Genomic DNA, 12,570 nt, shown 5'->3' with positions numbered 1-12,570 from the left:
TTACTGCATATACATAGCATACATATAAAATAAAAATTGGTATCTGTGTCAAGAACAGTGTTGTTAACTAACTCTGTTTAGAAACTAATTGAAAGTAGAAGAAAATATTTACATTAACCCTTACTCCAAATTCCATGCTCTTTTGAAAAAGCTGTTAGACGATTTCCCCAGGGCCAAATTACCTCCCATGTTCTTACAGCAGTCACTAAAAGCAAGTACAACCAAATTAATTCTATTGCATAGTGCTATTGTATTGCACTTTTGTTTTCTAAGATGTCTCAATCATTGCTGCTGTGTCAGACTAAGAAGCAACTTTTAAAGTTTGATATATTGGTACTTGACACTTGTTAGCCTGACAGAAAAGGAAAAATAAGAAGCTGACCAGCAATACCAAGGTCTTCTATAAATCATTCTGCCAATTTACAATGCTTACTTAAAAAGCAAGTTTCAAGGCTTGCTTGTGATGATCCTGGTTTCTCTAAATTTACTGCCTTTTCTCTCAGTTCTTAAGCTGTGTGGTGGGGGGGTGGCTTGTGGCTGTTGCACTCTAAGCATGTTTCTAAAATTCATTCCCTTAACTTTTCATCTTCTTTTCAAAAGTCACTGCTACACAGGGAAAGGGACTATTAGATCTACAGCTACCTTGTGGGTCTAATGAGACTTGTATGGGGGGAGGATCTTTGAGGGTGTATAGTGCTTGTGTTGCAGAGTGGGAGACTGAGCCTAAATTCAGTTCAAGCCTCCAAAAGAAATCAGTTTGTTAGTTTTTCTGATACACATGAGCTCTTTTGGAAACAATCCCAAAATTCCTGTCACCTCTAGTCACACCTTAGCAAGAACAAATCATGTAAAGAGGTCAATCTCACTTCTCCAAGAAGGTTTTCTGATGACTGGATGACTTCCCAGTTGCATGGGTGATTCCTATGAAGTAGGAAGAGATTTGTGACAGGATGGAATGGGAACTGGGGTATCCCTTATTCATATTGCCCTAAACTGCTGCAAATACCACATGATGGTGAGTTTCCTTTAACACTACAGTCAGAAACTATGAGAATTGTGTCTCTTCAGGGCTGTGACTGATAGACTGTGATAATTCATGTAAAGCCAGCCTAGTTTAAGTAGCTCAGGTTAAAGTTCTAATTTAATATTTTAGACTAGTAGCTTAATGTAGGAACATTTTCCTTCATTCTCTAGGAAAATGCCATGAAAGTTTACTGTTAAACCCAGATGAGCTGATGTGCTCAAGGGTGCACCTCTTGGTATTTTTTGTCTTGCTGTAACAACCTGATGGGATATGCAGTTGACAACAGTTTTCTTAGAAAGCTCCTATCTTACTAGTGCTAAGTTTATAGTCACACAAACAATGTGTTTGAAGATCATTCTATAGCACTCTACTTCCCAGTGAGCAGGACTCACTCATTTGCATCGCTGGTTCATCTATAGGAGGCTTCTAGGGTTTCTCCTCTATTTCCTAGTCTTTAAAAAGAATCTGGGGTTACCAAGTCTCTAAACTTGGCGTACTCAGTCATTGGAATGAGATAAGTTTAGGCTTCAAGTGTCCTTGCTTGGTATTAGTAGTTTCCTGTATCACGTGCTTGTAAGTTATTTTATGTATTAATGTAGTTGCAGCTTGGAGCACCTAAGCTGGATGCTTATTGTAGTATAAATTGTTCTTCCACCCTGTTAGGCCTGTCTGTGTATGTTGAGTTGGTAAAACATGATAAATGTATATTTACCTTACATCATAAGGGCTTGTTCAGAAGACCAAAGTGAGGTGAGCTAATCAGGAACAATACCCTTCATAATGAATAAATAATCCAGCAGCAACCATTATTCTTAATGTTCAAACACCGTCATAATCTGCCCTAACTTTTGTGTGTAGACAAACCCTTATGAGTCTTGTCTTCAGGAGCAACTTGGGAAAATGCAGAGAGATCAGAGCTGTGTAGTGAATGCACATAAAGGAATAAGTTATGGGCCACTATGGTTCTGACAGTGTGTACCCACTCAAGAATTTACACATAAAATCATTAACCTAACCTCTGAATTTGATTCCTAATTTTTCTTGTGTCTCTGGGTAGCTAAGACCTCTGACTAACAAAAGGAGATAATTGTAATGCAAATGGTAATTAGGTAAGTATTTAACCTCAGGAGTTTGTTTCTGTCTGTTAAAACCCAGGTTCTCCAAGTACAGAAGCTTTGGGGCTCTGCTCAGTTTTCCATTGCAGCTAAATTCACAAATAGGAAATAAAACTATTGCAGAGATGAGGTCTTCTAACAGTCCCTGAAACAGCAGATCAGGCAGAATAGTTGATGAAGGCACTGATTTAAGTGTTACTTTGTTCTGAAGCTCCTAAGCCTAAATTCCAGGTGTTTAGCCAAACATCTTGCAAAAAAAGGCTGGGGAGTCTCGGGACAATACCCAACAAATTTTAAAATGTAATTACAGATGTAATTACATTTATGTAGCCACCCTAGCCCCATCATATTCTAATTAGCCCGCCGTGTTTTTTCCTCTGACCATTAAAAGCTGATGTATCTAGTGACAGAAAGTGTGGCTTTATAATGGCTTCAGTGAAATGAAGAAATTCATAGTAACTTTATTTAAACATAGCTTAAGTAGACAACCCAAATATTTAAAGTAACTTTAGAAATAACATTCCAGCTTACATACTTATCTTTCTGCTTAGTGCTGACAATACACAAACAATTAATTTCTTCCACAAAATTTTAAAACAAGGTTTTGAGCTAAATGATAAATGTTCAGAAGTCAGGATCGAGTGTTTGTTGCCTAAGTTAAATGAGCAGGATGTTTGGTTCTTTCTTCCTAACTAGGGCAAATGTAGCGCTTAGCTAAGGAGCCACAATGTATTTGGAAAAAAAAGTAAACCTTTAAATTCATCCCTGTCTACAAGCTGACCAAAACTGCCTTTAAAATGTTATCTGTTCTGATTGAAAACATTTTGGCAAACAATGTTCCTGGGCCAGTGCCTATGGCACTGGGATGACTGGAGCTTTTCTCTCCTGATCCAATTATCAATGAGAGCTGCTGTGGCAGTAGGATATGGGGAATAGCTAATGCTGAAGCGTTTGGAAAGCTAGTAGCTGTATCCAGGAACAGGTTCTTAGTGGGAGAGGAAGAATGGGGTGCTAAGATGGCTCTAGGGATCTCCCCTTTGTACCCACTCTAGCAGCTCCTGTTGCAGGGTGTGTGCATGCTCAGTGTCTGCTCCTACTGACATCCAGCCCTCCCTTCCCGTCCCAGCTGCAGGCAGCCACAGTCCTGAGCTCATCCACCAGGGCTCTTCTACACACAGCCCTGCACAAGAGCTATTCTGAAATAGCCGCACTTAAGTGTGTGTGTGTGCTTACCTTCATGTCTTGCAATATGCATAAACTGTTTCAGCCCAACTTAAACAAGAACAATACTCTGGAGTAAGAAGTTCTGCACTCTGGGACTTGGGACTAGCCAGTGCCTTTGGAATGTCTGTCATATTCCCATTTCCATCAACCATCACATCTAAACAAGCCCTTAGAAGATAATCACAAACTTTCATTTGGATGCAACCACTTAAGCTACAGATAAGCAAAGTTAGCTTAAACTTGTTCTATTTTCATAACAGGCAAGTGCATTTGGATCCATGTTTAGAACAAATGTTACTCAATACAAGTTAGGTCCCTACATAGATCAGTAGTTAATGGGAGTAAATGAAAACATCCCACGCTGATTAAGGATGTTCAGTTTTCCTGCTGTGCTGAGAGCCAGGAATATTGACCTCTGCAGCTGTTTAAAAAGAGAGCTTCTGCCTAGTTAAACCTTCATCATGTAAGGTAAGGAGTTATATGTCAGTAATAGGATTGGAGCAGAGGGTGGACTTAAGGTCTCCCAAATGTCTCCAAATCTAGCTGGTCTCAGTGCTCTTCATTTTATTGGTGTCTCCAGAGGTCTCATGACCAATTCTTGTCTTGTGGCCCCTATTAATTCACTATGGTAGCAGCAGTACATGGAGATACAGCTCCAAGGGCCCATTGTCTCCTCGAGGCCTCTGCTTTCCCAGGGCTTTCCTGTGAACTGCAGTGCTTGAAATGCTGAGGGTTGCCAGCTTCTTGTCCAGTAAGTCCTCACTGTGGTGGGAAATAAGCATGAGGCAGACGGCACCAAGGCCTCCATTGGAGACATCATAAACTAGATCAATCCAGCAAAAGTATTGACATGTGGATTTCTTCATCTCTTGTTTATACAGTCCAACCTGATAAAAAATGCCAGCTTTGCTCTGCTTTCAGTGACTCTAAACAAAGATCATTTAAACAATTGTCCTCTGTATTTTATTTACAGAAGCAATCACTCGTTTGGTTCTTTAAAAATTTTGACATTTAAAACTAACATGTGACTCACACGTCATCTTTGCAAAATAAGGCACTCCATTAGTCCAACGACTAACCTGAGAATTTTGGAGGAATACTAGAGTCATTCTGAAAATCCAGGTTGTTCAAGCAGTCATTCAGTGAGATCTCTTTCAGATCTTTATTTTGTGTAGCTAACTAGAAAAAAATGAAGGAATTAGAAGACGTGTAATTGTTCTTACTAGATGGGATAACAAATTAAGTAACAACAGGCCTATGAAGAGTTTATAAGCTTTGGGAGTAGTTTTTAAAAAAATAATTTAAACTATATTTTAATATGGAATCCTTATTTATAGGCAGAACACTTCTGAGCCACAGCTGTTGGTGTAGATGGTGTTTTCTCAAGGAAATAATTAATTTCTCCTTTGTTTGAAGGGAACAGTGGTAATTTTGACCAAGTCACTGTCCAGGCCAGGTTGGGGCTGGGACTGAGACTGGGGCAGGGACCAGAAAGGAATTTGTCCACAAGTTCTTCTTACCTAAAAAAGGTCCTAACTTTTAGCTGAAATTAGTAGCTACAATAAACTTGGAGGTAAGTGCTCCCAGAGTCTCCAACAAGCAACTTTTACCTTTCCCTGTCTTTTTTGGTATTATGAATATTTTCAGTCCCCTGTGGAGGTTCTCCTCTGAAGACATAGAATATCTAATAAGAGTAGTCAGGTCAGCCAAGGTGACCCCTTTTTACTGAAGGGACAAAATTGCACCTGAAATTCCATAACCCTTGAGCTTGTGGACCCAAGTTTCTTGTTTTCTAAACAAAAACTGCATATTTTAATTTTTTTTCCTTCCCCTAATGCTTGAATCATCAGATGTGGAGATCCTGTCAGTGTTCCTGGGATTCACCTTGGGAAGTCAAGCCTTTGTTACTAAATATTTGGAAATGGACCTAAAATTATACTCTCACTGGGGACTCATAACACAATCTGCTGCCTTGAAAATTCTTACACGAAACAGCTTGTGGGACTGGGATGGCTGGGAAGCGGAGAAACTAATACGGCTCTCTGGGCCAGAGGGAGCAAGGCAGAGCAAAAGCTAAAGCCCCACTGGGAAATTCATTAACCACAGCTCCTACAGCTGCTGTAACTTCCTGCTCTGTCACTGTCTGGAGCTTTTCCTCGAGTCTCATTCCCTGAAGACAATTCCAGTGTCATGGTCAGGATTCTGAGCTTTCTCACCTGCTGAGGTGCTGCATCCTGGCCTCCTCTTCCTGCCGGGGCTGCCAGGTCTGGTCCTGGGGGAACAGGAACCCAATCGCATGGGCAGTGCGAGAGCTCCCCATCTGTCATGTGATTTTCACAAGGGGAAAGGGGGAGTTATTTACCATCATCTTTGTGCTTTTGCTTCTCTCCCAGCCTACACTGGGAAGTTTAAAGTGCCCTCAAGCACTTTTAGCACTTGCAGTCCAGTCCATGCATGGAGGTGATTTTTTGGGCCTAGCCTTCCAAGCTAGAGAAGTTGCCCCTCAAGCCTCTGTGCTGCATTGCCCACCTAGAGCCCAATGAAAGCATCTTTAGTCCTGGAAAAATCAAACACAAGGACATAGGCAAAGAGCACATATCTGCAGGAAGCTCCTGTGCCCATGGACAGTCATTTTTTGTCAAGCACATTTGATTTCTTCATGGGCAGGAGCCTGTTGCACATGCATCTGTATCAAACAGAAAGGCACCAGACTCAGGAGAATCTCACCCATTAAAGAGGATCAGTGCATCAATTGCTGAAACTTGGCAACAAGTACAGCTTCAGCAGTACCCTGGTCTCTGAATGGCATGGCATGCCCAGTTTTGCTATCAGCCATGTGAGGTGGTACCCTTGAGGAATGGCTCCTGATCAAATTAATTATTATTTCCACATAGGAAATGTAGTTGAACAGCTTTCACCCATCAAGGCTGTTAGGCCAGGACTGTTATTTGAAGCCATCCAGGCAGGATGTCATTAAAATCAGGAGGACTCACTGGAGCTGGAGACTTTCTCTGATGAAGCAGCCATTGCTAGTGTGGCAGCAGCAGAACTAACTGAAATGATTTCTCTTCTGCTCTATAAATAGCCATCTTCTCATTAAGTGGCCTGGCAGCTGTCTGGACTAGATAAATTCTTGACTTTTCACCTGGTGTGCTGTGAAGGGTTCCTACTGCTGTAGTGTCATATAGCTTTGCCTCTCCTGTGCTGGTGCTGAATTCCCTGACTCCTGGAAGCCCAGCCATGAGTACTGACTGCAGCTCCCCAGCTGAGCAGGAGAGATGGTGAAGGACATGTAGGATGCAGAGGGAAGACAACCATAAGGACTTGTAGGAGACTCTCCTCAAACAGAGCTGTGTGGTAGCACTACTGACATTAAATCACTGTTCCTTTGAGTGTTCCACTGGTTTGTTCCAGCTGCAGATTCCTGGCAAAAATTATATTTTGTTCTCACACATTATTTGAAAAAAATTATTTGAATTTTATCTCAACTACTGGATCATCTTTTTTCTTTTCTTTTTCCTGTGCAAATCCTTGCTGCATGAGTACCTCTGCCTTCCTCCTTAAACAGTCATGCTGTGTTAAGTCAAACCACAGATTTTCAAACCAGTCTAAGTCTTTGAGTTTGTAGCTTGACTCGCTTGGACACTCCATTTAACTTCTAAATCTGCTTCACATGACAGATCTGTAGATCTGTAAGCAATGAGTGTGCTTGCAAAGAGCAGTGATCATTAGCAAGCACACACACAAAGCAAACTGGCATTTGAAAACAAAGTTTGAACACAGAGAAATAGACTTTCCTAGCTGTCTACAATGCATGAAAATCAGATCCAGCAAACAAATACCCCCCCTAGTTCTTAAATCTGTATTTTGAACTGACTTACAACCAGGTGTTTCCACTTTAATTTGATCCCAGGCATTCCTAGAGGTGATGTAAGATCCAGATCCACAAGGTAATAATGAAGTCAAGAGTTGAAAAATTATCAAGGCCTAATCTGGCAATTTAGTCCCTTGTAAATCATTGTGGTTAGTTATTGCAGAGCCCTTCTTACCAACCAAGTTCTCCTGAGGGTTTGCATTAACTTCACCACCTGTTTGACTGTCAAAGAGATAAATTTCCTTGAAGGGAATCTTCCACTCCTGACTTTATTTATGTCAGAGGTGGGGGGAAGAGGATAGATTGACTGGGAAACTTCAGCGACAAGGGTCTCCATGTGCTGAATCAGGGATTGATGCAATTCACTTACCCCGTTTGACATTACACATAAGGTCCCAAAATGAAATGTAGAATTAAGAAGTTCATCTGGCCTCTTTCCTGCATGAAAAGCTCTAATTAAATATAGTCGATTCATTCTTTTTCTTCTTAGTTTTTTTGGGTTTTTTTAACAATTAGATGCAAAAGTCAGAAGATCACATCAGTTATTCTGTAACCCAATACTCAATGCTTTTCAGAGCGCCTGTGCATTCAACATCTCAGTAGCTAATAACAAAAAAGTCCATCAATGAGTTCGAAAAAGATCTACCAGGAAATAAACAAAAAAACAGAATAAAAATAATAGATCAGTGGGATGGATCCTTGAGCTAACTCTCTGGGTTGCAGGAGCAAACCATGAGTTAACTTGTAGGCTCTGACATCTCACAGTGTTAGTGAACTGAGCAGCTTGTGTCTTGAATCAAAGATAAAGCAAAATACTTTCACGAGTTCAAGCTAGAGACTTACACAAAGCATGAGCTCAAATTGCTGCTCAGGCTTTTTTTTTTCTTCTTTTAAGAAAGTCCTTTGAAACAACTGAAACTTGAGTGGAATAAAAGTAAAGAATTAAAAATATATTTTAGGATTTAAATGTGTTATTTTCTCACAGAGCAATTGCTGATGGCTGCATTTTCCAGTTTCCTCTGTTTTAAATATTACAGCTTCTAGTTTGGGCTTTGTAGTGAGGGTTTTTGGGTATGGACACACACATGCCACAACTCTCATCTCTTTGCCTCCTCTCTTTCAGCACCCCCAGTCTGTAGCCAGAACCCATGGCTTATTCTGTGTAAAATCCACCCAGTGGCAAGCAGTTTGCTACTGCTCTCAGCAGTTTTCCATACATCTCTCAGAAGGGAGGCTGTATTGAACCCAGTTAGTTGATGCTGCCTCTGCTGCAAGGCAAGAAAACAGCTTCCACTGCTCCCTTACCCCATCAGTGTTCCCAACCACACAAAGCAACTAGTGTAAAAAAACCTTTTACCTGAATTTGGACAGTGTCACATTTCCTTGGCTCTTTAGGGTCACTTTTTTTGTTATTCTGTACTCTTGGAGACTGCTGGCAACAGTGGAAGGGAGGCTGTACCTCCACTGGCGTGGGGGTAGAGAACTCCTTGTTCCTCCAGGCTGGTTTACCTGCCAAGGCAGTGAGAACAACCAACAAGCTGCTCTTTATCAACGGGTTTTTCAAAGATTTATGAGAATATGTAGTGTTGGGAGGGGGTGGAGGGACATCCTTTCAGCCACAGGCAAGATCTGTATTGAGAGATGTAAACTAAGGAACTACTCAATGGAGGTAAACCGGCAGAGCTCTGGAAGATGCTGGGAATAAAGCTGGGAATAAAAATGCATCTGAGGAAACTGGAAAAAGTCAGTAAGATGATATAGAGTTTAGGGAATACTCAGGATATGATTCAGAGATTTATTTTTTTGGGGGGTGAGAATCTTATATGATCTCTATTATCAGCTATATACTGGACAATGCCAGGACTGTGGTGTTCAGCACTCTTTGTCCTGCCCTCCCCAGTGGGGAAATGGGGGAGAGGGACAGAACCAGAACTGAAGCCCTAAAACACAACATTAGAGGGCACTGGAAATGTCTCCATGTGGATGAAAACCTTTCTGGCTCACTGGGAACATAGTGTCAATTAAGCTGTCATTGAAGGTATACTCTATATCTGAAATGCCCACTGGCATCATTGGTAAAGACTGACGAGCTTAAGGACCCAAATCACAACAGTCCACAGCTCAAAAGACCTTGGGCTGTTTAGAAATCATTCACTGAGTTAAATTCATTACATTACTTTGATTATATTAATATTACCCTTATTTTGACCCAAGTGTTAGCCAAATATGTGGAGCTGCAGGTGTTGCATGGGAAACAGAAGATGGAGTCAGCTGTCTTTCTGAGACAATCCTGTTTACTTACAGAAAATTCAGAAACTAGCCTTTCTCTGGAGGTCTCAAGCTGCAGGTGACAGTCCTTTTGCTCCCTGTTTCACATCGCTGTCAGCCAGTGCTCCATTTGGGAAACTGCCTCTCCCCAGGCTTTTCTCAGAATCATATGTCTGGACAAATTTAGCAATGCAGGAACCACCCAGGCAACATGGGAAGTGGTATGACACTGTAGCCTGTTTTTGGGGAGTCTTGGAAATGCATTTTTTAAACTGTCTTGTCACTGAGTTAAAAATGAAAATATTGAAGAAGCAACCAGAATTCAGCTGCTCTCCAGGCAGGTCCCAGAACATTCATTTGTGGGGCCATGGTCCAGTCCATGCTGCCCCATTTGCCTGTGCTCAGCTTCAGCTAAGGGAGACTTTGAGGAGCTATGTAGTAGAAAAGGTCCTTTTGCAGGCAGGGGTGGCACAGCTTTGGCTAATGCTTCCTTCGTCAGTCAGAACATTTCAGGTTTGTTTCCTAGGAAAAAGACCTACTCTTTGTCAGGAGCCCAGTTTTCTTCTTTCAATTTTTGGCCAAAGGGCCAAATGAAGATTCAAAGCAAGCTGGGATGGGACATCTTTATGCCCAAGCTAAAAAGTGAGTGGGTAGAGGGGTTTGCAGTTTTGATTTCTTACTCTTTGCCAAAGTCAGGCCCACCAGACCTGTAAGCCTTTTCCTTTGTGTGACTAGAGATCTTCCAATTTCCAAATGCAGAGCAGCTCAGGCAACCAGATGTGCACAACTCCCTGACAAATTGCTGACTGCAGCAGCAGATAAACAGTCAGGTCTGTGCGGTCATAGGTGGTCCTGTGTCCCGGCTGCTCAGCTCAACCAAGTGTGGATTGGCTTTAAACCCTCATCTCCTGTCTTTAGCCCCTACATCCTTCCTTTGCCTTCATCAGCAAACAGGAATTAGTTGTATCCTCTACTGACTTGGGCAGGTAGAAGTGTGTGGGTGGCTTCTTGAGAGACAGTGTGTTTGTGTATGTGAAAAATTATCACCTGATCTACAGCCAATTTCTCTCCACCATGATGTGCCAGTTTTCAGTGAGACCCATGCTTTGAGAGGAGAGCTGGGAGATTACTCTGGCTTTTGTGGGCCAGGAGCACAGGAGGCACATGGAAAACCAGAGTAAGAGAGATGAGAGGCTGGGATGTGATGATCACGTTGCATGACTGGCCTTGACTGGCCAAGGTGACAGCATGTCAGGACAGAGGAGAGGAGACAGAGTCCTGCAGGAGGACACAGAGGGCAGAGGGATCTGATAAGGGCAGCTGCCAGAGTGAACGTGCACTGACCCTAAGTGGGAGCCATCTCCTTGGACATAAGTGTAAGAGAAGTGAACAGATTTGTGCAAGCAGTTTATTTTGGCATTTCTTAACTGTAGAGTTCTTGGATCATTTAATTACAGTATCTTTCACTGTGTTGATAAGAACATATAAAATATACACATGCTTAAGATATATTAAAATGAAGAAAAAAAATAGCCCAGCACTTCAAAAAGAACAATGGTCTTATAGAAAACTAATTAATATTTTCACAATCCCTCTTTCTAACTGTTATCTTTCTGAAAAATGAGCAAGAAACTCTGTAAATGATAAAGCTGAAAAAGAAAGAGCCAATGTAATCAGAGTTGCACAGAAATTTGGGGTTAAGTCCCACTGGCTATTTTTAAAATATAACCCTACAGGGAGAAGATTTTGTGTGTTCAAAGGTATGAATTAAGACCATGTGAGACTAAACTCTGAATTTCCTGGCTCATGTCAGCCTAAGCCATTATAAAAATGTGTGTATAGAGGTGTGGGCACTTACAATTCATGCCTTTCGGCTATCTGGGATACGCTTTCGTGTTATTCATATATGAAATTTAACAAAGAGCTTGGAAGAATAAAGCCTGAAGACGTAAATCTTCAATTATAATTTGAATACACACACTTAGCTATGAGAAAACAGCCAAATCAGCCAGTAATTTTCCAAACATGTGAGTTTAAGCTGATTTACTGGCACACGGGTGTGTGCACATGTACACACACACAGAGTTGCTTGCATCCAGCTTTACAAGAAATCTCGGAAAATATCCCAGTCTGCTTTACAGAATTACGGTAAGAAGAATGTGACACCCTTTGCCATTATGTTTGCTGCCAGTGATTCAGGCGGGGGTGGAGGGGGAAGGGGAAAGCTTTTGGCAGAACAGCTCAGGGTCCCCCTACACTTGAACTTTGAATAAGCAGTGACTGTATCTTCAGGAGAACTGTGGGTGTTAGAGCAGGACAGTGAGATAGAGTGAGAGTAAAAATACCTCAGCAGGGGTTTTCCTTCTGCTTTATGGAAAATGATGCAAACCCATTCGTGAGTTCCTTGTAATGGGAGTGAAAAGGGACACAGGATTATTTTTTTTTTGATTAAGGCAGACAGTGGTCATCATTCTTAGTCACAGCTATCTCACAGCGGCTGAGCAGCTCTTCTGTCTTCACCTGGCTTCATTGCTCATGCAGTGTCCTGGGAGACTATTCCCAACTAGATTTGAGAGGGCTGTCTGGATGAGAGTAGCTTTTCAAAACAGTCTACTTCCTTGTGATTAATCCCTTTCTGATTTTTTTTCTGGAGCCATCTCCAGCCAAAAGTGTGGCTGATTCTTCATCTACTAATACTGCATCCATCTATCTATCTATCTATCTATCTATCTATCTATCTATCTATCTATCTGATTTGCTGATCTGTCTTTGTCCTAGAGGAACAGCTCAAGAAATACCTGAGAGAGTTGCAGCCTTTCCCATCATCTTCACATATGCAGGACTACCTGAAAGTGAGGGTTAAAGGGAGCACTGTCCCGGTACAATTTCAGGATCCCAACCTTTGCTGAATCTGTGGAGCTGGGAGATTAAACCCAGCCCTCCTGGGGCTTTTCTGGGGCAGAGCTTCCTGCCCATCCCCACAGTGAGGGGCTTCACTGCAGCTGGGCTCCTCAGCAGTGTTATCCCAAAAAAAGTTCCTGGGAGGAGGTGCTGATCAACAGAAC

At 41.8% G+C, this 12,570-nt stretch overlaps 1 protein-coding gene across 1 annotated transcript; it reads right to left on the bottom strand.

Moving 5' to 3' along the window:
- Nucleotides 1–2,570: 2,570 nt before the first annotated feature.
- Nucleotides 2,571–8,746, bottom strand: LOC147655417 (uncharacterized). The gene is made up of 5 exons (XM_086884899.1): nt 8,595–8,746; nt 7,608–7,675; nt 5,580–5,683; nt 4,443–4,542; nt 2,571–4,125 (listed from the first exon to the last, which is right to left on the bottom strand). Exons 2-5 carry the CDS (start codon nt 7,624–7,626, stop codon nt 3,923–3,925), a joined length of 426 nt encoding a protein of 141 aa, XP_086741025.1. The 5' UTR covers nt 7,627–7,675; nt 8,595–8,746; the 3' UTR covers nt 2,571–3,922.
- Nucleotides 8,747–12,570: the final 3,824 nt, after the last annotated feature.

Source organism: Cyanistes caeruleus, chromosome 1 (genome assembly GCF_971803275.1).
Source record: "Cyanistes caeruleus chromosome 1, bCyaCae1.hap1.1, whole genome shotgun sequence".
In the NCBI taxonomy this organism is placed as follows: Eukaryota; Metazoa; Chordata; class Aves; order Passeriformes; family Paridae; genus Cyanistes; species Cyanistes caeruleus.
Note: the sequence above shows the minus strand (reverse complement) of the source record. Positions and strands in the feature narration are given on the sequence as shown.